At 37.7% G+C, this 25568-nt stretch overlaps 1 protein-coding gene across 1 annotated transcript in view; it reads left to right on the top strand.

The window, feature by feature from the left end:
- SULT1B1 (sulfotransferase family 1B member 1) overlaps positions 1-25246 on the top strand; it is a 34308-nt gene extending 9062 nt beyond the window's left edge. The window contains exons 5-9 of the mRNA XM_025386466.1: positions 1858-1955; positions 17818-17944; positions 18580-18674; positions 21396-21576; positions 24894-25246. Coding sequence (XP_025242251.1) covers positions 1858-1955; positions 17818-17944; positions 18580-18674; positions 21396-21576; positions 24894-25015 — 623 coding nt within the window. The 3' untranslated portion in view covers positions 25016-25246. The remainder of the gene's footprint in view (positions 1-1857; positions 1956-17817; positions 17945-18579; positions 18675-21395; positions 21577-24893) is intronic.
- Positions 25247-25568: the final 322 nt, after the last annotated feature.

The raw sequence follows: 25568 nt of genomic DNA on the forward strand, positions 1-25568 counted from the left end.
AAATATACAAAAAATTAGCTAGGTGTTGTGGCGGGCACCTGTAGTCCCAGCTACTCAGGAGGCTGAGGCAGGAGAATGGCCTGAACCTGGGAGGCAGAGCTTGCAGTGAGCCGAGATTGCACCACTGCACTCCAGCCTGGGGGACAGAGTGAGACTCTGTCTCAAATAATAAATAAATAAATACATCTACTCTAGAGAGTGAATATAGATAGTTTTATTGTCTTTACACATTGCTAACACTCATACTTGTGGATATAAAGTGTTCATTTAGAAGACTCACTTGGCAAAATGATTGCAAAACAGGGGAAATTGAGAACTCTTTCAGGGAAGCTGAATGCGGAACAGGGAACAACAGATGTGAGAAAAACTTCTTAAAAGAAACAGACATAAGTTCATGTCATGGCCATTAAGTAATAACGAGTTGTGGAAGATTACAATTTCTCATTTTTATATGCTGGGTAAAGTGACTGTAGTTGCTAGATCAGTAGAGGCATAGTAAAATCCCTGGTGGAGTTGTACGGTAATTTATGTTTACAGTCATTTATATTTGCAAATAAAATACAAGACAATTAATTAATTTGAAATTCAGATAAATATCAATTTTATTAAGTATACAAGCACTTTTCAAATGTTGTACGGGAAATATTCATGCTAAAAACAACCTGCTATTTATCTGATAATTCAAATTTAACTTGGATTTCCACATTTTTTAATTTCCTGTCTGCCAAACCTGTCTCTACTGACATTAAATAGTCTTCTTCATACTGACCATGTGCTAGTCACTGTTCTCTATGCACATTTATTTATGAACAAAACAAGTTACATCTCTGTTCTTATGAAATCTCCATTTTAGTCTATGTTTAGGAGTGAGGTTGGGGAAGGGACATGAGGACATACAGTAAACAAACAAATAATTTAAAAATTTACTAAGTCAAAATGTGTTTCATAGAACATTAAAAGAAAAATGTTGTAATAGGCTGAATGACTTCTTAGCATATGCAGTGAATTATTGTGAACATTTAAAACAAAGTATTGCTTTCAATGAGTGAGTCAGATGCAATTTTACGTGGGTTTGCCTTTGTATTCAGCGATGGCAAGATGATTTAAGATTATCAGGTATTCCAGAGTTTAGACTACGTATAAGTAATACTGTGGAACAAAAGGGAATGCATAAGAAGTTTATGTATCATCTCTCTTAAGACCTTAATTTGAAACCAAGTTCTACCATATATTTGTTGTATGACTTTAAAGAGCTAAGCTAATAACTAAAGATTACACATTTTTCCTGTCCATACATATATGGAGAGACATATGACACATATAGAATATAATGAAAATATAGATACAACAACTGATATTACACTCAAAGTCAATGTCATCTATGCTACAGTATCTGATACAACACAATAGCCAGTTTTAGACTTACTAGTTATTGATTATCTCTTTGGCATGAAGAAAACATTTAAAAAGTCATTTATTGCACAGGTACAAAACATTTAAAAAGTCATTTATTGCATAGGTACAATAAAACTCCAAATTATTTAAGAGGGTATTATTATCTCTCGTTTTGGAGATGGGGAAACTGAAGTACAGAGATTCTGAGATACTTTCAAAGTGTCTCACAATGCTTAAGTGATAGAGTCTGCATTTGAATTCATGGTGACTAACCTCAGAATGTGTACCCTTGAATGTTACACAATACAGACTCTAGTAATGTGGTGAAATGCCTGTGATTGGTTCAGAATTTAGCTGCATTACATAATGCTCAAAAATGTCTTGAAAAACTGGTTGGCAAAATAAGGAAACGTAGCCTTTCTGGAGACTCTAATATTTCTGTATACTTAACTAAATTTCTAGGTATAGAACAATTAGAGAAGAATCCATCACCCCGGATTGTGAAAACACATCTACCAACTGATCTTCTTCCTAAGTCTTTCTGGGAGAACAATTGCAAGGTATACTCCAGACTCCAAGTCAGTTTTTTAGTGTGACCCTATCCCTGTACCCACTCACATAGTTTATTAAAAAATTTTTTTTCGTTTGTTTAACCAAATACTTGCAACAATCTATACCCACTCACATTGTATGTAAATCTTCAGAAGTCATTTACTTGTGACCATGAAAACTGAGCTACATTGAAATATTTCCATTAAAAATTAAGTTTTAGTCTGAGTTTATATATTCAAGTTTTCCGAACTTGAGCAGCAACAGAATCAAAAATCTCAGCATAATATTGCTACTTTTATTTCCCAACTCTCCATAGATCGTCAGGCCTTCTGTAAAAACTGAACTTAAGGATGTGAGCTCTTATTTGAAGATTTGGTGTAAGTCCTTGGTGAAACATTTGTTCCTGCTTATCTGCTTTGGGGGAAATTTTATATTTCAAATTCTATTGCTTTAATAGTTACAGTGCTATGCAGATTATGTGTTTTTTCTTATCTGACTTTTGATCATTTGTGATGTGTGAGAAACTTTCTTAAGTTGTTGACTTTATGAATGAAAAGTTGTTCATATTATACTCATTATTATTTTAATGGTTGCAGGATTTGTTCTGATACCGTTTTGCTCCTGATCTCAGTTATTTGTGTCTTCTCTCTCTTATCTTTGTCAGTCTTGTCATAAGTATATTAATTTTACTGTTTTTTTAAAGCTAGTTTTTTTGTTTTATCAATTATTTCTGTTATCTGTTTTTAGTGTCATAGATTACTGCTTTTTTTCTCTATTATTTCTCTCCATCTACTAGCTTTGGGTTTATTTTACTCTCCTTTTTCTAATCTCTTTAAGCAGGAACTGATATTATTGATTTGTTTCTTTCCTACTTTCTAAAATAAGCATTTAGTGTTGTAAATACTTTTCCTCAGTAAAGCTTTAGTTGCATCCCACACATTTTGATATGTCATGCTTTCAATTGCACTCAATGCTATGCATATTTTTATTTTATTTGAAATTTCCTCATTTACTGCAAGATTTTGAAGTGTATGATTTAATTTCTAAGTGTTTGAGGATTTTTATGTTTTCTTTTTGTTACTGATTTCTAGTTTTATTCCATTTTAGTCAAAGATCATACTCTACATAATTGCAATTCTTTTACATTTCTTATGGTTCATCTTGTTCTATCTTGTTAATGTTTCATGAGCACTTGAGCAGGCTGTGTATTCTTCTTTGTAGGTGGATTACTCTCTGTATTTTTATTACATCCTCTTGACCAATAATGTTGTTCAGTTCTTTTATATCCTTTCTTGTTTTCTGTCTAACAATTCTAGCAATTGCCTGAGAGTGGTTTGTAAACATGCTCAACTATAACTATTGATTCGTCTATTCCTACTTCAGCTTTACTGGTTTTCATTTCATGTATTTTGAAGTTCTGCTGTTTGCTATTTGGAATTCAGAATTGCTTTATCTTCTTAACAGATTAGTCCTTTTATCATTATGTAATGCCCCTTGTAATTTTTTTCCACTGAAGTATATTGATATAACCACTCCTAGTTTCTACTGATTGTTTGCATTACATATTTTTTGCTACCCTTTTACTCTCAATGTATCATTGTCATTTTGTTTGAAGTGTGTCTTTTGAACAGCATACAGCTAAGTTCAGTTTTTATACACTCTGCCAATTTTTGCCTTTAGATTAATATGTGTATATTACATACATTTAAAGTAGTTATGGAATAGAGCCAAGATGATTGACTAGATGAAATCTGGAAGAGCTTCTCCCACTAAAAAAGATAAGAATATCAAGCAGACTGGCACACTCCAAGAAGATCTTTGGATAAAAGGCATTCAGAGTGAATAGAGGGAGAATGCAGATACTAGAGCTACAGGGGGAGGAAGCTAGGAATTCTGAATAGGGTTGTTGAGCACCATGACTCATTCCTGGCCCTGCACAGTTCCTAGAGAAGGAGTGAGTGAAACAGGCATGAACAGCCCCCTCTTACCATGGACCTCCAGGATCCTAGCTGCAGGAGACTCCATGACTCCCAGAGACGTTTTAGTTGGCAGGGAGAACTTCCCAGAGAATTGGCAGAGACAGTACTCTACTCTGTGTGGAACCCAGAGGGTTTGGCACAGGAATAGCTGCAGTGGAACACGGCCATAGGTGCCCATCCCCCAAGACTTTCCATATTTCTTTAGGTGGCTTTAGCTTTTGTTAGCTCCCAGGTCTGGAGAAAGCAGGTCTGTCTTGCACATGGGCCGGGGCCAGTCTGATCTGACCACTCCTCTCTGTGCTGGCTTCTACTAGGGCCCCTGCATAGCCACACTCACTTAGTGCACAGCCTCAGTTGCCCTACTGAAGCACTTGCCAGCAGCTGCTGTCATAGTTCTTCAACTAGCAGCCCCTAACTTCCAGTTTTTAGCCCAGGTTTTGCTTTTGCATATGGATCGTTACTGGTGCAGATTCACTTTCAGCTTTCTCCCACCAGTGCCCAGTAACCTGCAGCCTACTCTTGCTACCCTATGAGCAAGTGGATGCATGTGGCTGCCCCATCACTACATATGTGCCTCTGGCCCCCTGCTTCCCTGTTGGATTACACTCTCTCATGTCATCTCCAATGCCCCAATGAAGCACTTTTGCCAGCATCCCTGATTGGAATGTTGTTGCCAGTAGTCTGGGAACACATCAGCACCTCCAGCAGAGCAGGTGCTTGACCTCAAGGGGCCAGAAAGCAAAGTAAAGGGTCTTGTTCTAGCTGCCTAGAGACAGAGCACATAGCCCTGGAGTGCTGAATTAAGCCTTGGTCCCCTAAAACCATCCAAAAAGGAAAACAATCTAATAAACCCAAATTTACACTAGAGTCAAAACCTCAAGGACAACAAAGAATATAAAAGCAAGAAGCACCGCCCAAAGAAAAGGAATTTCAAAGATTAAAGAAACATTAGCCATCACAGATGAGAAAGAAACAGCTCAAGAATACTGGCAACTCTAAAAGCCAGTGTCTTCTTGCCTGCAAATGACCTAACTAGCTTGCCAGCAATGGTTCTTAACCAGATTGAAATTGTTGAAATGACAGACATAGAATTCAGAATCTAGATGTCAAGGAAATTCAATGAAACATAGAAAAAGGTTGAAACCCAATCCAAGGAAAATAGTAAAACTGATGAAGAGCAGAAAGAAAACATAGACACATTGAGAAAGAACAAAACTGAACTTCTGGAAATAAAAAATCCACTAAAGGAATTTCATAATACAATGGGAAACATTAATAATAGAATAGACCAAGCTGAGAAAAGAATATCAGAGATGGAAGACTGTTCCTTTGAATCAAAGCAGGCAGACAAAAATTTTAAAAAGGAATTTTAAATAATAAACAAAACCTCCAAGAAATATGGGATTATATAGACACCAAACCTGTGACTCACTGGAATTTCTAAAAGAGATAGAGAGAGGCAATTAACTTGGAAAACAAATCTGAGGATACTGTCAATAAAAATTTTCTCAACCTTGCTAGAGAAGTCAACACACAAATTATATAAGACAGCAATTCCCGAAATATAGAATGAAAGAGGATCTCCAAGGTCAACATGAAATAAGAATTCTTAAAGACAGCTAGTGAAAGGGGAAGGTCATGTACAAAGGGAACCTCACCAGGCTAGTAGTGGACTATTCAGCAGAAATCTTATAAGTCAGAAGAGATTGAGGGCCTATATTCTGTATTCTTAAAGAAAGAAAATTCCAACCAAGAATGTCATATCCAAACCACTTCATAAGTGATGAACAGATAAAATCCTTTTCAGAAAAGGAAATACTAAAGGAATTCATTCTCATCAGACTTGCCTTCTTAGAGGTCCTTAAGGGAGTGCTAAACATGGAAACAAAAGACGTACCAGCTACCACAAAAACATACCAAAATACACAGAACATTGGCACTATAAATCAATTACATAATCAAGTTTACATAATAACCATCTAACAGCACGATTACAGGATCAAATCTTCACATATGAATTTTGATCTGGAATACAAATGGGCTAAATGAGCAACTTAAAAGGCACAGACTGGCAAGTTGGATAGAGAAGCAAGAAGACTCTGCTGCCTTCAAACTTCAAGAGACTCATCTCATATGCAACAACACCCATAGTCTCAAAGTAAAGGGATGGAGAAATATATATCAAGCAAATAGAGAACAACAACAACAACAAAAGTGGCAGTTGCTATTCTTATTTCAGACAAAAGAGACTTTAAACCAACAATCAAAAGGACAAAGAATAATATACGATGATAAAAGGTTCAGTTCAACAAGATGATTTAACTATTCTAAATACATATGCACCCAACTTTAGAGCACCTAAATCTATAAAACAAGTTCTTACTGACCTACAAAGATACTTACATAACCATATAATATTAGTGAAAGGCTTCAACACCACGCTGATAGTGTCAGATCATCAAGGCAAGACACTCAGGACTTAAACTCGACACTTGACTAAATGTACCTAACAGACATCTATCCAACAACAGAATATACATTCTTCTCGTCTGCAGATGGCACATATTGTGTGATTGACCACAGGCTTTACTCAGCCATAAAGCAATTCTCAATAAATATAAGAAAACCAAAATCATACCACCCACACCGTTGGGCCACAGCACAATACAAATATAAATTAATGCCAAAAAGCCCTATCAAAACCCTACAATGACATGGAAGTTAAATGACCTGCCCCTGAAACAGAGTAAAGAATGAAATTAAGGCAGAAGTTTTAAAAAAAAGTCTTTGAAACAAATGAAAACAGAGATACAAAGACACAACATATCAGAATCTTTGAGACACAGCTAAAGCAGTACTAAGAAAGTTTATAATGCTAAATACCTACACCAAGAAGTTAGAAAGGTCTCACATTAACAACCTAACATTGCACCTACAGGAACCCGGAAACTAAGAGCAAACCAATACCGAAAGTAGCAGAAGAAAAGAAATAACCAAACTCAGAGCAGAACTGAATGAAATTGAGATGTGAAAGTCCAGACCAAAAAATAAACAAAAACAAAAGTTTGTTTTTTTGAAAGAATAAGTAATATATACCACTAGCTAGATTCATAAAGAAAAAAAGAGAGACGATCCAAATAAACACAAGCAAGAATAACCACCAACACCACAAAATTACAAGGAACCTGCAGAGACTGCTAGGAACACCTTTATGCATACAATCTAGAACACCTAGAAGGAAAGGGATACGTTTTTGGGAAAATACAACCTCCTAATGATGGCAGCGGCAAGGATTCCAGAGTGGCTGCTGCCATCACATCAGCTGCAGTGGGGAGACATGGGTGGTGGTGGCAGGAGCGGCCGCAGGAACAGCAAAGGCAGCAGTGGGACCCCTGTGCCCCGTGACCCCACAGCAGCCTACTGCACCACCCTTACCTTTGCATGGCCGGGCAGGACCCACTTCCAGGCCCAGAGTCTCCGCTGTGTCGGGTTCCTTCGTACAAAGTTGGCCAGGGCCGCTGCGCCTCCGCTGTAGGGAAACACAGAGAGGAGGCAGGAGTCCCGAGAGTCCACCCCTGGGACTCCCCCCGAGAGGCTGCTGCCGTGGTATCGCCCTGCTACCGCTATGAGGCCACGCCGAGTCACCCACTGATGGGGGAGCAGCGTGGTTAGACATGGAGGGAAGGGCGTAGAGGGGTTCCAAGGCAGAGCTGGGCCCGGGGTGGTGCCCTGCTCCACGAAGCCAGTGGGAGCAGGGAGCAGGCAGGAGTCCCACCCTCCTGGGCACAGTTGCAGCAGCCCAAGTAATTGTGGTGGACCCAGGGCTCCCTGTGCTTTTGGGGGCCAGGAGCAGGCAGGAGTACTGCCTTCCTGGGAGCATCTGCAGTCACCCATGCGCAGCTGTTGATTGAGGCATTTCTGCAATATCGGAGGCCAAGGAAGGCCCCCACCTTGTTCCCATAGGCTCAGGGGTGTCTGCTCCCACTGTCTGGCCTCTACCCACTCCCGGAACACACTCCAGTATCGGAGAGTGGTTGACACCAAGCCCGGGTGCTGTCATAGCCCAGTTGGATGTGTGCACACTTGGGGCAGCTCTGACACACCAGCCCCCTGCCACCTCGGTCCCCTCTGGACTTTGGGCACCCAGGACACAGGAGGGAAGCCGAGGGGCTGTTGAGGGCAGGTCGAAGCTGGCCTCCAGGCAACCCTTGGCAGTGACAGCCTTGGTGCTATGAAGGGTGGCAGGCGGTAGACAGGCTCCTGGGCAGAAGGGGGTGTGTCCCAGCTGAAGCCCCACCTTCAAGCTGGGGAGGGCCTGAAGCCTGGGAGCTGGACTGCTGGTCCTGTGGACCGCAGTGGGAACTTGTGGTGCTTTTTCTGGGCCCACCCATGGCTGCCCATGGACCACTGGGCCTGCACTTCTTCCCATCTGAGGCCCGTAAAACATCCTAGATTCAGATCAGAAGAGACAATGGGAGGAACAGCTACAGAGAGAAGCTACTCACCCCAGGGTCTGCTCTCTGCTGAGAGCTGAACACTCATCAGGAAACCCTGACTACCATGCTCAAGAAAGCTCCTCGTCATCTTGCTCACCTCCATTTGTCTGCATACCTCATTCTTCCTGGATGCAAGACAAGAACTTGAGACCTACCAAATGGCAGGGCTGAAAGAGCTGGAACACAAACAGTCCTGAAACAGACACCTTGCTCACCACCTTGTGTGTGACAAGAAAGACAGAAGAGAGAAAGAGAGAAGAGCTGTGGCCCTTCAAGGAGCCCAGACCTAGGAGCACCCTGAGCCAGGGCTGTGACACCCTCTTTAGGGCCCTGTGTTTCCTGGTGTCTCCAAGCTTCTGGGTGCCACTGTGTTCCCTGGTATCAGCTGTGGAAGTTGTTTATGGTGTGCTTGGTCCAGCTGCAACCTTGCAGAGAGCTGGGGACATGAGGCTGGGGCCATGCTGGTGCCTGGAGCTGCCCACCCCATTGCAGCTGGTGTGCTAGGCTTTACACAATGGCCAGACTACAGGCTTGCTTACAAACCCATTGCTGCTTCACACCTGGCTCACCCTCGGCAGGCATGAGATCCAGGCTGGTAGCATAAGCCAAGCGCAACCTGCAAGGCTGAGTGGTCAGAATGAGTCCAGAGGGCCGGAGAAAACCTTGAACAAAGGCATCACTGGCCACAGAGGTTTCCGGCTGGTAAAGCAAAACCCCAAGGATCTCATAACACTAGGATTGAAACCCCCATAAATTTAAATCATGAACAGACCAATAGCCAGTCCTGAAAATGAATTCGTAATAACAAACCTACCAATCTATCAAAGCCCTGGGCCAGACAGATTCACAGCTGAATTCTATCAGATGTACAAAAAAGAGTTAATACCAATCCTACTAAAATTATTTCAAAACGTCAAGGAAGAAGGACTCCTCACAACTCATTGTATGAGGACATAATCATTCTCATACCAAAACCTGGAAGAGACACAACAAAAAAGAAAACTTCATGCCAATATTCCTCATCAACATAGATGGAAAAATCCTCAACAAAATACTAGCAAACTGAATCCAGGAGCACATCAAAGATCTAATCCATCATGATCGAGTAGTCTTTATTCCCAGAATGCAAAGTTGATTCAATACATGTGAATTAATAGGTGTGATTCACACAGCAAGTACTAAAAACAAAAACCACAAAATCACTTCAATAAATTTAAAAAAAGGTTTTTGATAAAATTTAACATCTTTTCATATTAAAAACCTTCAGTAAACTAGTTATTGAAGGACCACACCTCAAAATAATACAAAATAATGAGAGCAGTCTATGACAAACCAACATTCTGAACAGGAAAAAGCTAAAAGCATTCCCTGTGAGAACTGGAACAAAACAAGGATGCCCACTTTCACCACTCCTTCTCAATATAGTACAGGAAGATCTAGCTGAAGCAATCAGACAAAAGAAAGAAATAAAAGGCATGCAAATAGATAGAGGAAGTCACATTATTTCTCTTCATAGTCAATATGATTCTTTAGCTAGGAAACTCCACAGTTTCTGCCCTAAAACTATTAACTTCAGCAAATTTTCAGGATAAAAAATCAGTGTATAAAAATCAGTAGCATTTGTATACACCAGTGATGTCCAAGCTGAGAGCCAAATCAAAATATAATCTCATTCACAGTAGTCTCAAAAAGAATAAAATACTAGGAATATAGCTAATCAATGAGGTAAAAGATCTCTACAATGAGAATTACAAAACATGGCTAAAACAAACCAGAGATGAAAAAAATTAATGGAATAACATTTCATGCCCATGTATAGGAGGAATGAATATTGCTAAGATGACCATACTGCCCAAAGGAATTTACAGATTCAATGTTATTCCTATCAAACTATTAATTACATTCTTCACATATTTAGGGAAAAACTATTTTAAAATTCATATGGAATCAAAAAAGAACCCAAATAGCTAAGGAAACCATAAGCAAAAAGAACAAAGCCAGCAGGATCACAATATCCACCTTTCTAACACAAGGCTGCAGTAACCAAAACAGCATGGTACTGGTACAAAAACAGACACATATACCAATGGAACAGGTTAGAGAGCCTGGAAATAAAGATGCACACCTACCTACAACCTGCTGATCTTCAACAAAGTTGACAATAATAAGCAATGAAGAAATAACTCTATTCAATCAATGATGCTGTGATAAATGACTAGTAGTATGAAGAAAATTGAAACTGGAGCCCTTATTACCATATACAAAAAAATTAACTGAAGATTGATTAAAGACTTGAATGTATTACCCATAACTATAAAAACCCAGAAGAAAATTTAGAAAATACCATTCTGGACATAGGCTTTGAAAAAGGTTTCATGATTAAATCTCTAAAAGCAATTGCAACAAAAACCAAAATGTCGAAGTGGGACCTAATTAAATTAAATAGTTTCTGCATAGAAAATGAGAGAAAATATTTTTGAACTATACATCTGACAAAGATCTAATACACAGAATTAAAAGGAACTTAAATCAATGAGCAGAAAAAAACTCTATTAAAAACTGGCAAAAGACATGAACAGCACTTTTCAAAATAGGACAATTAAAACAGAATTACCATGAATCCCAACAATCCCATTACTGAATAGTTACCCGAAGGAATATAAATTGTTCTACCAAGAAGCACCTGTACTTGTATGTTCATCATAGCACTATTCACAACAGCAAAGGAATAACCTAGATGCCTGATATGGATTGGTTCTGTGTCTCTACCCAAATCTCACCTTGAATTGTAATAATCCTCATGTGTCAAGGGCAGGACCAGGTGGAGGTAATTGAATCATTGGGTTGGTTTCCCTATGCTGTTATCATGATAATGAATGAGTTCTCGCAAGACCTGATAGTTTTTAAGTGTCTGACATTTCCCTTGCTAAAACTCCCTCTGTCCTGCCACCCTATAAAGAAGGTACCTGCTTCTCCTTTGCCTTCCACCATGATCGTAAGTTTCCTGGGGCCTCACAAGCAATGGGAAACTGTGAGTCAACTAAACTTCTTTCCTTCATAAATTATCCAGTCTCAGGCTGTTCTTTATAGCAGTGTGAGAATGAACTAATATAGTAAATTGGTACTGAGGTAGTGGGGCACCACTATTAAACATACCAGAAAATCTGGAAGTCATTTGGAACTGGGTAATGGGCTGAGGTTGGAACAGTTAGAAGGGTTCAGAAGATGACAGGAAAATGTGGGAAAGTTTGGAATTTCCTAGAGACTTGGAGGGCTCAGAACACTGGAAGATGTGGAAAAGTTTGGAACTTCCTAGAAAATTACTGAATGGTTTTGACCAAAATGCTGATAGGGATATGTACAATGAAGTCCAAGCTGAAGTGGTCTCAGATGGAGATGAGGAACTTGTTGGGAACTGGAGTAAAGGTTACTCTTGCTATGCTTTATCAAAGAGACTGGCAACATTTTTCCTCTGCCCTAGAGATCAGTGGAACTTTGAAATTTCTAAGTGGCAAAGCATTCAACAGAAATCACCGCATAAAAGTTTGGAAAAGTTTGCAGTCTGACGGTGCAGTAGAAAAGAAAAACCCATTTTCTGGGGAGAAATTCAAGCCAGCTGGCTGCAGAAATTTGCATAAGTAAAAAGAAGCCAAATGCTAATCACCTAGACAATGTGGTAAAGGTCTCCAAGGCATGTCAGAGACCTTTGCAGCAGCCCCTCCAATCATAGGCCCAGAGGCCTAGGAAGAAAAAATGATTTCACAGGCCAGACTCAGGGCCTCCCTGCTATGTGCCGCCTAGGGACTTGGTGACCTGTGTCCCAGACCTTCCAACTGTGGCTAAAAGGGGTCAGTGTATAGCTTGGGCCATGGGTTCTGAGGGTGCAAGCCCCAAGCTTTGGCAGCTTCTACATGGTGTTGAGCTTGTGGATGCACAGAAGTCAAGAACTGAGGTTTGGGAACCTCTGCCTAGATTTCAAAGCATATGTGGAAATACCTGGATGTCCAGGCAGAGGTGTGCTTCACGGGTGGAGCTCTCATGGAGAACCTCTGGTAGGGCAGTGCAGAAGGGAAATGTGGGATTGGAGCCCCCATACAGAGTCCCTACTCGGGCATCACCTAGTGGAGCTGTGAAAAGAGGGCCACCATCCCCCAGACCCCGGAACAGTGGATTCACTGAGAGTTGTACTGTGCACTTGGAAAAGCTGTACACACTTAACACCAGCTGTGAAAACAGCCAGGAGAGGGGCTGTACCTTGCAAAGCCATAGGGGTGGAGCTGACCAAGGTTGTGGGAGCCTATCTCTTACATCAGTGTAATCTGGATGTGAGAAATGGAGTAAAAGGAGATCATTTTGGAACTTTAAGGTTTAATGACTGCCCCACTGGATTTCGTCTCGAATGGAGCCTCTAACCCCTTTTGTTTCGACCATTTTCTCCCATTTGGAATGGGTGTCTATACCCAATGCCTGTACCCCCATTGTATCTAGTAAGTAATAACTGACTTTCAATTTTACATGTTCATAGGCAGAAGAGACTTGCCTTATTTCAGATGAGACTTTGGACTTGGACTTTTAGGTTAATGCTGGATTAAGACTTTGGGGGACTATTGGAAAAGCATAATTATGTTTCAAAATGTGAGGACATGAGATAAGGGAGGGACCAGGGCACGATGATATGGTTTGGCTCTGTGTTCCTACCCAAATCTAATGTTGAATTGTAATAATCCCCATGTGTCATGGGAGGGAACATGTGGAGGTAATTGGATCATGAGGGCAGTTTCCTCCATGATGTTCTCATGATACTGAGTGAGTTCTCACAAGACCTGATGGTTTTTTAAGTGTCTTGTGTTTCCCCTGCTTGGACTCACTCCATCCTGTCACCCTGTGAAGAAGGTGCCTGCTTCTCTTTTGCTTCCGCAATGATTGTAAGTTTCCTGAGGCTTCTCCAGTAATGCAGAACTGTGAGTCAATTAAACCTTTTTCCCCCTTTTTTTTTTTTTGAGGTGGAGTCTCGCTCTGTCACCCAGGCTGGAGTGCAGTGGCGTGATCTCGGCTCACTGCAAGCTCCGCCTCCAGGGTTTACCCCATTCTCCTGCCTCAGCCTCCAGAGTAGCTGGGACTACAGGCGGCCGCCACCTCGCCCAACTAATTTTTTGTATTTTTTAGTAGAGACGGGGTTTCACCGTGTTAGCCAGGATGGTCTTGAACTCCTGAACTCATTATCCACCCACCCCGGCCTCCCAAACTGCTGGGATTGCAGGCTTGAGCCACTGCGCCCAGCCCTTTTTCCTTTATAAATTATCTAGTCTCACCCAGTTCTATACAGCAGAGTGAGAACTTGTTAATACAATCCCCATTAATGGTGGAACACATAAGAAAATGTGGTGTGTATACACCATGGAATACACACAGCTATAAAGAAAAGGAAATCATGTATTCTGCAGCAACATGGATGCAGCTGGAGGCCATTATCCTAAGCAAATTAATTTAGGAGCAGAAAACCAAATACCGTATGTTCTCACTTACACATGGAAGGTAAACCTTGAGTATACTTGGACACAAAGATGAGAGCAATAGAAACCAGGGCATAACTAAGGATGAAGGATGGTAGGAGGGTACAAGTCAAAAAACTGCCTTTCAGGTAATATGCTCACTACCTTGGTGACGAAATCATTTCTACACAAAACCCCAGTGACACATAAATAAACAACAAATCTGCACATGTACCCACTGGACCTAAAAGCTAAAAATAATAAATAAATAAATAAATAAAGACATTATTGGCATTTTAGGACTTATGTCTACCTCATTATCTGTTTGTTCTTTCTGTATCTCATTTCTTTTCTTTTTCTTTCTTTCCTTTGTTATACCTAAACATTTTGGAAATAATTTTTACTTATTTCTAGTATTTTTTAATATATTTTTGCATAGTTTTCTTAGTGAGTGCTTTAGGTATTGCCATAAATATACATAACTCATTACAGTCTAATGGTGTCAACATTTTCTCACTTTAAGTGAAGTGTAGATATCTTACTTCCATTTAGGCCCCTTTACTTTCTCCGTATTTTCAACATAGTGGTCCTGAGTGATCCTGTACATAAACTGAACACTGCATCAGATAATGTAACTTTTGCCTCAACTGTAAAATATGACTTAAGAAATTCATTAGGTGAGTGATTAGCTATTATATTTACTTCTATTTTTACCCATTCTCTTTTTCTTTTTCCTTTCTAAAGTTTTCATCTTTCTAGTGTCATTTTCTTTCTGTTTGGAGAACTTCCCTTAGCTATTCCATAAGATAGGTCTACTAGCAAGTGATTCTCTTAGTTTTCCTTTTTCTGAGAATGTCTTTTTCCCCTTCTTGACTGAGAACAGTTTTACTGGATATAGGATTAGGAATTGACAATATATTACTTGCTGCACTTGAAAAACTATTGTGCTATTTCCTTTTGGCCTTCATGGTTTTAGATGAGAAACTTGTCATTTGAATTGGTGATCTTTATTATGCAATGTGCTGTATATCTGGCTTTTTTCTAAGAGTTTTATTTATCTTTAATTTTTAGAAGTATTTTTATAATGTTTCTTGACATCTTTTTTTTTTTTTTTTTTCCTTTTTGGAGTTCACACAACTTCTTAGATATATTGATTTGTTTATTTCAACACTTATGGGAAGTTTTTGGTCACCAACTCTCCAAATACTGTTTCAGTTCCTTACTCTTCCGCCTATAAATGTGTAACTCTAAATATACAAATGTTAGGCCTCTTGTTATTGTCCCACAGATTCCGAAGGTTCTCGTTATTGTCTTTATTCTATTTTCTCTGTGTTGTTAACATTGAGTAAATTCTATCGATGTGCCTTTATGTTCACTGATTCTGTCCTCTAACATTGCCATTACACTATTTGGTCCATCTAGTGATTTATTTATTTATTTCAGTTATTATATATTGCAGATCTATACTTCCCACATATTTAACTTTACAAATATAACGCAAATTTCTTTTCTATTTTTTCACTTGTTTTAATTTTTTTTTTCAATTTTTAACTTTTGTGGGTACACTGTATGCATATATATTTGTGTGAATAGGAGCCTCATAACTCAGACTGGTACCTTATCCTACTGTGGCTGAGCTGGTATCTAAGATGTAAGATAAAGTCCTCTTTGCTCTTCCCTCTCCTCTGCTCAAGTGGAAAGAAGGGATCTCTTTTGAATCCACCAACTGTGCAGCCTGGAGTTTGGGGAAGGGTGGTACAAGCATTCCCTTAGTCTTGTATATCGCAGTACGACTTGTAACCCTCAAGTCCACTGGTTCTGAGGCCATCTCAGCACTGGAACATGCCTAGAAGCATGTGGTCTAGACTGTCTTTCAAGTTTATTTACAGGTGCAGAGCACTTTAGCCTGTGTGGTGAGGCTTGCTGGAACTCATATTTCTACCACTGGGATGTGTGATTCCCTCTAGATAGGATTGGTCTATATGCTTCCTTCATGGAAGGCTGCCAGCTGAGTTCAATCTGGTTTTGCTTTCCACTGTGACAGGGCAGCACTGAGTTCGATGCAATGTCTCATAATTACTGTGCTCTCCCTCTCCCAAGTGCACAGATTCTCGCCATGCCACACAGCTGCTACTCAGGGTTGGGGGAGGCGTGGCAATGGCAATTCTAAGACTGTCTTTCCTGTCATCTTTGATGGCTGTTTTAGTGAAATGAAGTTAAAACTAGGTACTGTGAGTGCTCACCTGGTTTTTGTTTCTTATGAAGGTACTTTCTCTGTGTAGGTAGTTGGCAAATTTGATATTCCTTTTGAGGTGTGGGGGATGATTGGTAGAGCCTTCTATTCAGCCATCTTGGTCCACCCTCCAAGACAATTTTTAATGGAATGTTGAAGCTCTTTTATGACAGCTCCTTTAAATCTTTGTCAGACAATTTAACATTTGATTCATCTCAGTTTTGTTTTTCTTGCTTATTTGATTTCTGGGGCTGCTGGACATACTATACCATCCCTGCTGATGCCACGTAAAAGGGGTATAAGGTACTTTCCTGGACTTCCTGCTCTTGTTGGCTGACCATTTGAAAGTAGGAGAGAAGCCTTGGGGCCTGGGAGAAACAGGGATTCTCTGATGTTATCACTGTGAATGGGTGGGACTGCCCATGAAGCCCCATTTGTATCACAGGAGTTTGAATGGCCCAGTGCTTCATTGCCACTACTGGCAGTGAGTTAGTTCACCTACAGGGACCCCGAGTGTGGAGCAGAGTTTGGGATTCTCCACTATGTCTCCGTTGGGCTTCCTCTTTCCTAATCCTTTGACCAGGGAGAGCAGGTTTTTCTAGATTTTGTTTGTTTGTTCCAGGTCACAGTCCTTTTTGCTGCCCAGTCCAAGAGTATACAGGAGATAAAAAGGACACCTAGGAGGAACTCACCACATTGGCATTACTCAGCTCTTTATCCAGTATGCCTTTAGAGTTCTTGTATCATTGTATGTTGAATAATTTCCAGGGCTTTAATGATATTAAGAATAGAGAAGGCCAGGCGCGGTGGCTCACGCCTGTAATCCCAGCACTTTGGGAGGCCGAGGCGGGCGGATCACGATCTCAGATCATTGAGACCTTCCTAGCTAACACGGTGAAACCCCGTCTCTACTGAAAATACAAAAAATTAGCCGGGCGTCGTGGCAGGCGCCTGTAGTTCCGGAGGCTGAAGCAGGAGAATGGCCTGAACCAGCGAGGCGCAGTTTGCAACAATGAGCCGAGAGATCGCACCATTGCACTCCAGCCTGGGCGACAGAGTGAGGCTCTGTCTCAAAACAAAACAAAACAAAACAAAACAAAAACAAACAAAAAGAAGAGTAGAGAAGTAGCGAAGCAGAAAACAGTGTGTACTGGATGCCCCCAAATTTATTTTAATGTCTTTTACTATCTTTACCTTCTTCTCCTTTCTGTATATTTTTATCAGCACCTAATATTTCTCTGGGTATTTAACTGGTAGAAATGAAAAGTGAAAACTTTTATTTTTTTCCCCACTATTTTGTTATTTTTAATTTGCTGGTATTCTCTCTACTCACAGTGTCATTTTCTTGATAATGTGTGTTCTAGAACCTTGCAGTTCTTCCAGAAGACACAGTAGTCTATTTGTGCTTCACCGTGTCAAGTGGCCAGAAACTGAAATCTTTGTTTCAAAACCTCTATAGCTCAATGTTTCTAATCTCAGAAATTCATTGCTGTATTGAAAATCACTTGAATTGATTCTGTATTTTAGCTGCTAATAGAAGGGCCTTCCGGGCCCACGATTTCCAGTTGAAAAAGTACTGTGCTATTTTACATGCTTATAGGTTAATTTTTTCCTAAATAAAATGTCTTTTGTTTTATTTTTTTCTCCTACCCCCCCGCCCCCCACTGCAGATGATTTATCTGGCTCGTAATGCCAAGGATGTTTCAGTCTCATATTACCATTTCGACTTAATGAATAATTTACAACCTTTTCCTGGTACCTGGGAAGAATATCTGGAGAAATTCATAACCGGAAAAGGTACATGGACTTTATCTCAAAATTGATAAGTATTATTTTATTTTAATAATACTATTAACAATAACTGTTTTGACTTTCAAAATATTTATTTTTCCAACCCAGTGAAAAGTATGTTCAAATATTATCTAAAAAATTAAATCTAATGCATCTAATATTTTACCACGACATTCGATTTATAAAACTAGCATTAATCATTGGCATACGAAAGTATTCTATAATCTGTTCTCAGTTGCTAGAAATCCATTCTCAGTCCCTGCTCGCAATAGACATTATTTAACTTGCTTAAGCAATTAGTTAGATCTGTTAATGCATATGTTATATATGTGTAATACTTAGGTAAATAGTTGATATGAGTACTTTGTAAGATAATGGTTTTCTTCTTTATGAGACTAAGCATAACTTTTTGGAGGTCAGAGTATTTTTGTCTGAAATGCTTTCTTTGTACTTGACATTAAAAAATATCTGATGTTTATATATCCATAACTAGCTAATTTTACTTTTTAAAATTGGTCTCATATTCTCAGTTCCTTTGGTTACTAAATTCCACAAAATATTTTCACAATTTGATTTACTGTTCAGACAGAAATATTTAATTTGATGAATGTTTATGAAAATAGACTTTTATCTGGTTTTAGTGGCCTATGGTTCCTGGTTTACTCATGTTAAAAACTGGTGGAAAAAAAAGGAAGAACACCCAATACTTTTCTTGTACTATGAAGATATGAAAGAGGTAAAATGATAGATATGGATTCTGGATAATTTCCCTGCTGCATCATGGTGTAAAAGGATTGATATTTGCTTTTCAACTTAGTCTATGGAGTCCAAAATGCTGATTGCTTTGCCTATTCACAATGTGTTTTTACCCAAATCTTGCTATAATTAATGACTTTCTAATTGTTAAATCAATTATTTATTTTTGTTTGTGTTATCTCTTAGCCACTGCATTGTAAGTGACCACTCTTTCTTCTACAATTATTTCTACATTTACCAGGATATTACATGCTTATGGTTATCCTCTAGATATCTACTCATTAATATTTTAAAATTGTTTTTAAAAATTGTTTGCTATATTTGAGTTACCCCTTTCACATTTACTGTTTTTACAGCTATTTATGTGCTAATCATCCATTATCTGTGCCTCCATTTTTACTTCTACCTCGATTTTCTAGCCCATGCTTGTATTAAATTTAACATACTCAAAATTAAACTTATTTTCTTTCTCTCCAACATGTAATCTTTTTTCTATTTTATTCTCTCTCAACAATAAAAGTTATTCTTATTCTGTTTTCTATATTTCGCACATTCAGTTGGTTCAGATAGTGTATCTACTGTATCTTTCAAAGTATTCCCTCCTTTACTTCCTCACTACCTCACTCAGTGTAGAAACTTGTAATCATCTATCTAGTATGAAGTAGTATTAATTAAATACAACTACAAATTTTCATGCCACCATTATGGAACTCTTCTACTTAAATTGGCCAAATACACACAGAGACACACACAACAGGAAAACATGTTGAAATTAATTCCTTTACTTATAAAAGCCTGAACATACAAATTAGAATACTTTCAGATCTACAATGAAAATTACAAAGTTTGTCTTCTTTGTAACTACATCCTAGTACTTAGTACAGTGCCTACCACATAAACAGGGGCTCAAGGTTACTTGCATGGATCATTGATTGCTTCAATAAATAAATGAGTGAGTGGTAATATCCAAAACTTTAATGGCATTAATCCTACTTTTCATAACACAGAAATTTGACTCCATGTGAACTATTCTTTGCTTTAGTTAGTTTTGAGAAACTCCCAGGGGTTTCTTGTATCTTAGCACAAAGAATCCTCCGAGTTTTTATTCACTGCCCAAGTTTTCGTTCTACATCACAGTTGTCCACATCCCATAATCTGTGATCTATGTCTTATCATTGTCCCTTTATACAGGGTTTGACATTATTAATGTTAATTTACTCACACCATACAGCTGCAAAACCTTGCATGGTTTATGAAACTGTAACAAAGTCATACGTCTCTTGAGAGCTTGTTTAGCCAGGGATAAGTTATAAATTCTTCATAAGAGAGAAAATTATTCCAGCTCTCTAACAAATATCTCTCTTCATGTTTTGGACAGCAGAGCAGCACTTAAAAGCTTTATAAAAAGAACAATTTTAGCTTCTGGCAATAGTCCCTTTTCTCCATAAGACTAAGAAATACATTTTCTCTGTTTGGCTGTTATTCAAATTCCAAATCAACCGTTACACTGTTTCCCACATAATATTTGAGACCATTTCTGTCTTTATTTAGCTAAAATGTTTTATTTAAATAAACTTACTCATTTTGATTTATAGTCTAACCCAGTTACCTTTTTAAGCATATCCATATATTTTCAGTTTCCTTCAAACTTGCAACATACATTGCATTAACAGACAATATTTTTCTTCTGCCATACAATCATTTGTAGATAATGTTATAGAGAAGTTTAATACAACAACAATAATGGAAGAAAATTATACAATATACATCAATAATAAAATTTGAAAAAAAAATCCAGTAATTTACAACATGTTTATAAGTATCTACATAAATTCCTAATAAGTGAGATAAAAGAGTAACAGATCAGGGGAAGATTCAGACCAGAGCCAGGTCTCTTTAACTTCCACTGGTCTATAGACTAACACAGAGGCTCCCAGCCTTTTTGGCACCAGGGACCGGGTTTGTGGAAGACAATTTTTCCATGAACAGGGTGCAAGGGGGCTGTAGATGGATGGTTTCCAGATGAAACAGTTTCATCAGATCATCGGGCATTAGATTCTCATAAGGAGTGTGCAACCTAGATCCCTCACATACTCAATTCACAATAAGGTTCATTCTCCTGTGAGAATCTAATGGCACCACTGATCTAACAGGAGGCGGAGCTCAGGCAGTAGTGCTTGTTCCTCCACCACTCACATCTTCCTGTGTGGCCCAGTTCCTAACAGGCCACTGATTGGTACTGGTCTGCGGCCAGTGGATTGGGGACCCCTGGACTAATATCATCATTCATATTTTAGGATTAGCCAAATTATTCTCCAAATATTTTTGACCCCAAAAAGAAAATGTTCTCTATTTGCCTGTCCATCTACGTGTTTTCCTAGCACAACTACTATCTTTTCTTTTGGGCTTATATCTACTATCATCACGTCTGCTCTTTTACTCATTCTAACCACTGACACACCTTAAGTTCTGATCTCATTCTTCTGTCAGAGAGGACTGATATAGAAAATAAAACAGATATTCTTGATTTTTAATATTTTATGATTAGTTTATTTAAAAATTGAGAAAAATAAACCCAAACAAATATGGATTTCCTATACTATTCAGAGTTAACATTTAGAAAAACAGATTATAAATGTTTTGTAAGTATTCACATTGTGTGAGTTACTTGTTTATTGTCTTGGGTTTTACCCACTAATAGAATCCAAAGGAGGAAATCAAGAAGATCATTAGATTTCTAGAGAAGAACCTGAATGATGAGATCTTGGATAGGATCATCAATCACACCTCATTCGAGGTGATGAAGGACAATCCTTTGGTAAATTATACACATCTACCAACTACAGTGATGGATCATAACAAATCCCCTTTTATGCGTAAAGGTAAATAGTTTGCTGGGTTTAATTTCCCTTTTGTACTTTCTCATGAATTACCATGAGCTAAGGATTAGTTCTGTGATCTCTACTAAGTTGCTTAGCCTGTTTAAGCTTCACAGTAAATACATACCACCAAAAGTTGCTGAGATTCAAAATTGTTAAATGAAACAATGCATTTAAATCTATTACTAGAATACCTTGAATATTTGATAAATGTTTATTCTCCTATTTACTACTGTGCTAAATGAGAGTGCTTTTGGCAATTCTGATGTGAGCAATTCCAAATTTGTCCTTCTTACTCCCTTAAATCTTTAAGATGGCATAGATAAGCTTCCTTCCACTCCTCAGTGAAATGCTAATTTCACTTAGTACGGTACCATAGTCTTTAAAGTCCCTATATCACTTAGAAAACCATGGTAATCGCATTAAAATTAATTCATCAAAAGGAGAAACTGTTATGTGACCTTATAAGAAGTTTTAGCCCTCTACAAATACTGTTTAAACTATTAGTAACATAGAGTCCAAATTTAACTTAGAAGAATATGGCATTTACTGTTGAAATACATTACTTCCATTTAAGTAGTCTGTTTATTGTGGTTCATTATACATAATATAAGTAAAAATGTGTTAATAATAACAATACATTTAACAAATTATAAACTTAAATAACTTTGAGAAGTTATCCACCTAATAATGCCACGATCGGTTTTCAATATCCTTGATTGAATTGGAGGGAGAAGGGTAGAATTTCAATTTATATGTAGGAAGTAAGCATAACCTTAGGAATGTATTATGCATATGAACATATGAAACAAAACCACTGATTTTGAGTAATATGATAGATATTTTTTGAAAAGTTGTTTGTTAACTTATTAAGGTAGCAAATAGTCCTAGTGTTTTCAAATTATGCTCTTTCTTTTCTAAAAACAATACATTTAACCTATTAAAAATAATTTACAGAATATGAAAGCAGGTATATTTTTCATCAAAAATTGTATGCATTATAGGTTTGAGCAAAAAAGACGGATGTATATATATCTCATCTGTATGCTTACACACAGATGTAAATGTATGTGTATGTATAGTCATCTCTTGTTATTGTGGGGGATTGGTTCCAGGAACTCTGCCTCTGAATATACTAGAACCTGCCTATATGAAAAGTTGGCACTCCAAACATGTGCGTGGGTTTCTAATCATGCAAATACTGTATTTTTTATTGCTTTTAATTGAAAAAAAAAACTGCATATGAGTGAACCTGGCCAGCGCAAGTCTGTATTGTTCAAGAGTCAATTGTGTACTTGTACATATATATTCTTTTTCCTGGTAGAAGAATCAGAAAATAAATCTTTATTAAACATGGTAAATTCTCATTGTGATAGATACCTGAATATAATTTCCCAGAAATTTTATCTCAAATCATATGAAAATTGATGCCATTTCATGACATTTAATTATGGTGTAGACATAAAGAAGACAAGCTCAGTATCTGGATTCTATGGCTTCTCCAACCTCAACAGAAAAAAAGCACGTGCTGTTCTAATATTGAAGGCAGTCTTTATATCCCCTCTCTAGGGGGTTAAGAACATACTTTTGTGGTCAGATTGATCTGAGGTATATCCAGGCTATGCCATTCCCTGAACCTATTACCCTGAATACATTAATTAACCTGCCAAAGCTCTGATTACATCACTGGCAAAATAGATAATATAATAACACCAGTGGCACAAGTTTCTGGGGAGGATTATGGTAAATGATATGCAAGTATTTAGGATATTTTCTCACAATAAATAATGCATATAGAAGTAAAAAGTATTATTAGTCTAAAAAGTTTGAGATTTCCTTCTTCCTTCCTTCCTTTCTTTCCTTCCTTCCCTGATGTATCCAGTAAACATTTAGAGTACTCATTCATCCATTCATTCATTCATTAATAAGAAAAACTTCTTCATGAATACCTATATACAGCACATATTCTTTAAAAGATTCAAAGGTAAATGATACATATCTTTGACTCAAGAAGCTCACTATGTAATGCAAGGGGCATGTACATAAATGAATGCTGAAAGAAGTGAAGTATGAACAAATGTGCCAGGTACACTGAATTTTGAAAGATGCCATATTAGATAAATCAATATTATTATTATGAGGGTGGGATAGATTATGTCCAATGTTTATTCATATGTCCTAAATTATAACAAACAGAAAAACCTGGCCTTTGACCAGCATTTATCAAGTTTTTTTTTAAAGCAAATGTGTTTGTGTATATTATAAAATTTATATGCAGATCAGATCATTGGAATGATTTATGTATAACTTTTAATTGCTTAAATCTGTGTTCTCTTCTGTTTTTAATGACATCCTTATGGATGCATTAGCCCCACTATGTTTACGTTGAACCCTTATTCAACCCTATGTTGAATTCCAGAGCTATTGACATCTGGTGAACATAGAACAAAATGTAACAACTAGGGAAACAACCATATCTATAAGAATGTTTTTCTTTTAAAAGACTTGGAAGTTTTATCAAACCACTGTGGATTAATATAACTTGTAATTTAATATGATGTGTTACTATTTCATAAAATATTAAGATGTTTTTCTCTAAAAATATTGGCAGTACATTAAAAGTTTGTTCATTTTCCAAATACGTATTTATATATACCCAAGTATGAGAGATTAAATTTAAATTTTTATCCTAAAAGATTTACTTTAAAAACATGGTTCCAGGATGTTGTATATTTGATATTAATGTTATTGTTCCCACCTAAATTACAAATAAAGAACAAGCCTAATGAATTTAGGAAAAACAACTATCATCTCCATATCATAGCATCCTTGTTTATAAATTCCAGGAACTGATACTTATCAACTTTTTTATTTCGCAGTTTTGTTGTGCTGATGGCTAATTTTTTGTCTAGTTTCCAAAAGTTACTTTATGAAATAAAATATGCCCTGACTATTGATCTAAGTGCTCAGTGATAACCTCATGACCCACGGCCAATAGAAACAGTGAAATTATCACTCTCAGGAAACTATTGTAAAGCCCAGGAATTTAAACAAGAAAATTAGTCTTTTTCAGAATGCCTCTTCAAATGTCAGACTCTATTTAGTTATAAGCCACCTTTCCAGATGGAAAAAAAATTATTGAATTTTTAAAAGGCTTAAAAATTTAAAGCTTAATACAATTTAAAGGCTGTTTTAATTCATTCAAATAAAATGAAAGTCTTTCTTTAGTCTTTCTAACCTTTTCCTTTGGTATATACTGCTTTTTCTTCTTACGGAAATATTTTATTCTTTCCTATGTTTTTTTTTTAATTTATTTTTAGGGATGGCTGGTGACTGGAAGAATTACTTCACAGTGGCCCAAAATGAGAAATTTGATGCAATTTATAAGACAGAAATGTCTGGAACTGCACTTCAATTCCGCACAGAGATTTCACGTGTCTAAATCACAGATCTGAAGAAATAAGAGATTGTCTGTAGTTGAATGAAACGAGGGCAGTTATGAATTGATTTGGGCAATCAAATGAATTTATGAAGGAGAATAATATGCTTTTAATATGTTGATTCTTTTCAATGTCATTAATCAGATTCCAATTTTGTTCCTTTGATTCTGAGGTTCCAAATTCTCTAAGGCTAAAGTTCATTGTTAACTTTTTGTAACAAAGGAACAGTGTAACCACAGGCTCTTCCTGCCTTTTTCTACACTAGAACTAATAAGAAAGAAGGGATTTATTTTACTTAGTCTCCCATATATTATGATTTAGAATTAAGTTCCCCTCCCTAGTACCATGGTCCAAGAAATGCTGTTTTCATGATGAGACTATATTTCTTAACTCTGCCCCAATTTCCCTTTGCTGAAAATTTGACCCAGGACACTGTGTTCCACTGCTGTCTACCGAGTTTCAAGTTGTTCTCTGAGTCATAGCTCATCTTCCTGCAGTGCCTCTATTTGGATAACATAGTTCATGTCCCCGATCGTGTAGTTCAGATTTTGGAAA

The sequence above is a fragment of the Theropithecus gelada genome, chromosome 5 (genome assembly GCF_003255815.1).
Source record: "Theropithecus gelada isolate Dixy chromosome 5, Tgel_1.0, whole genome shotgun sequence".
Classification (NCBI taxonomy): Eukaryota; Metazoa; Chordata; class Mammalia; order Primates; family Cercopithecidae; genus Theropithecus; species Theropithecus gelada.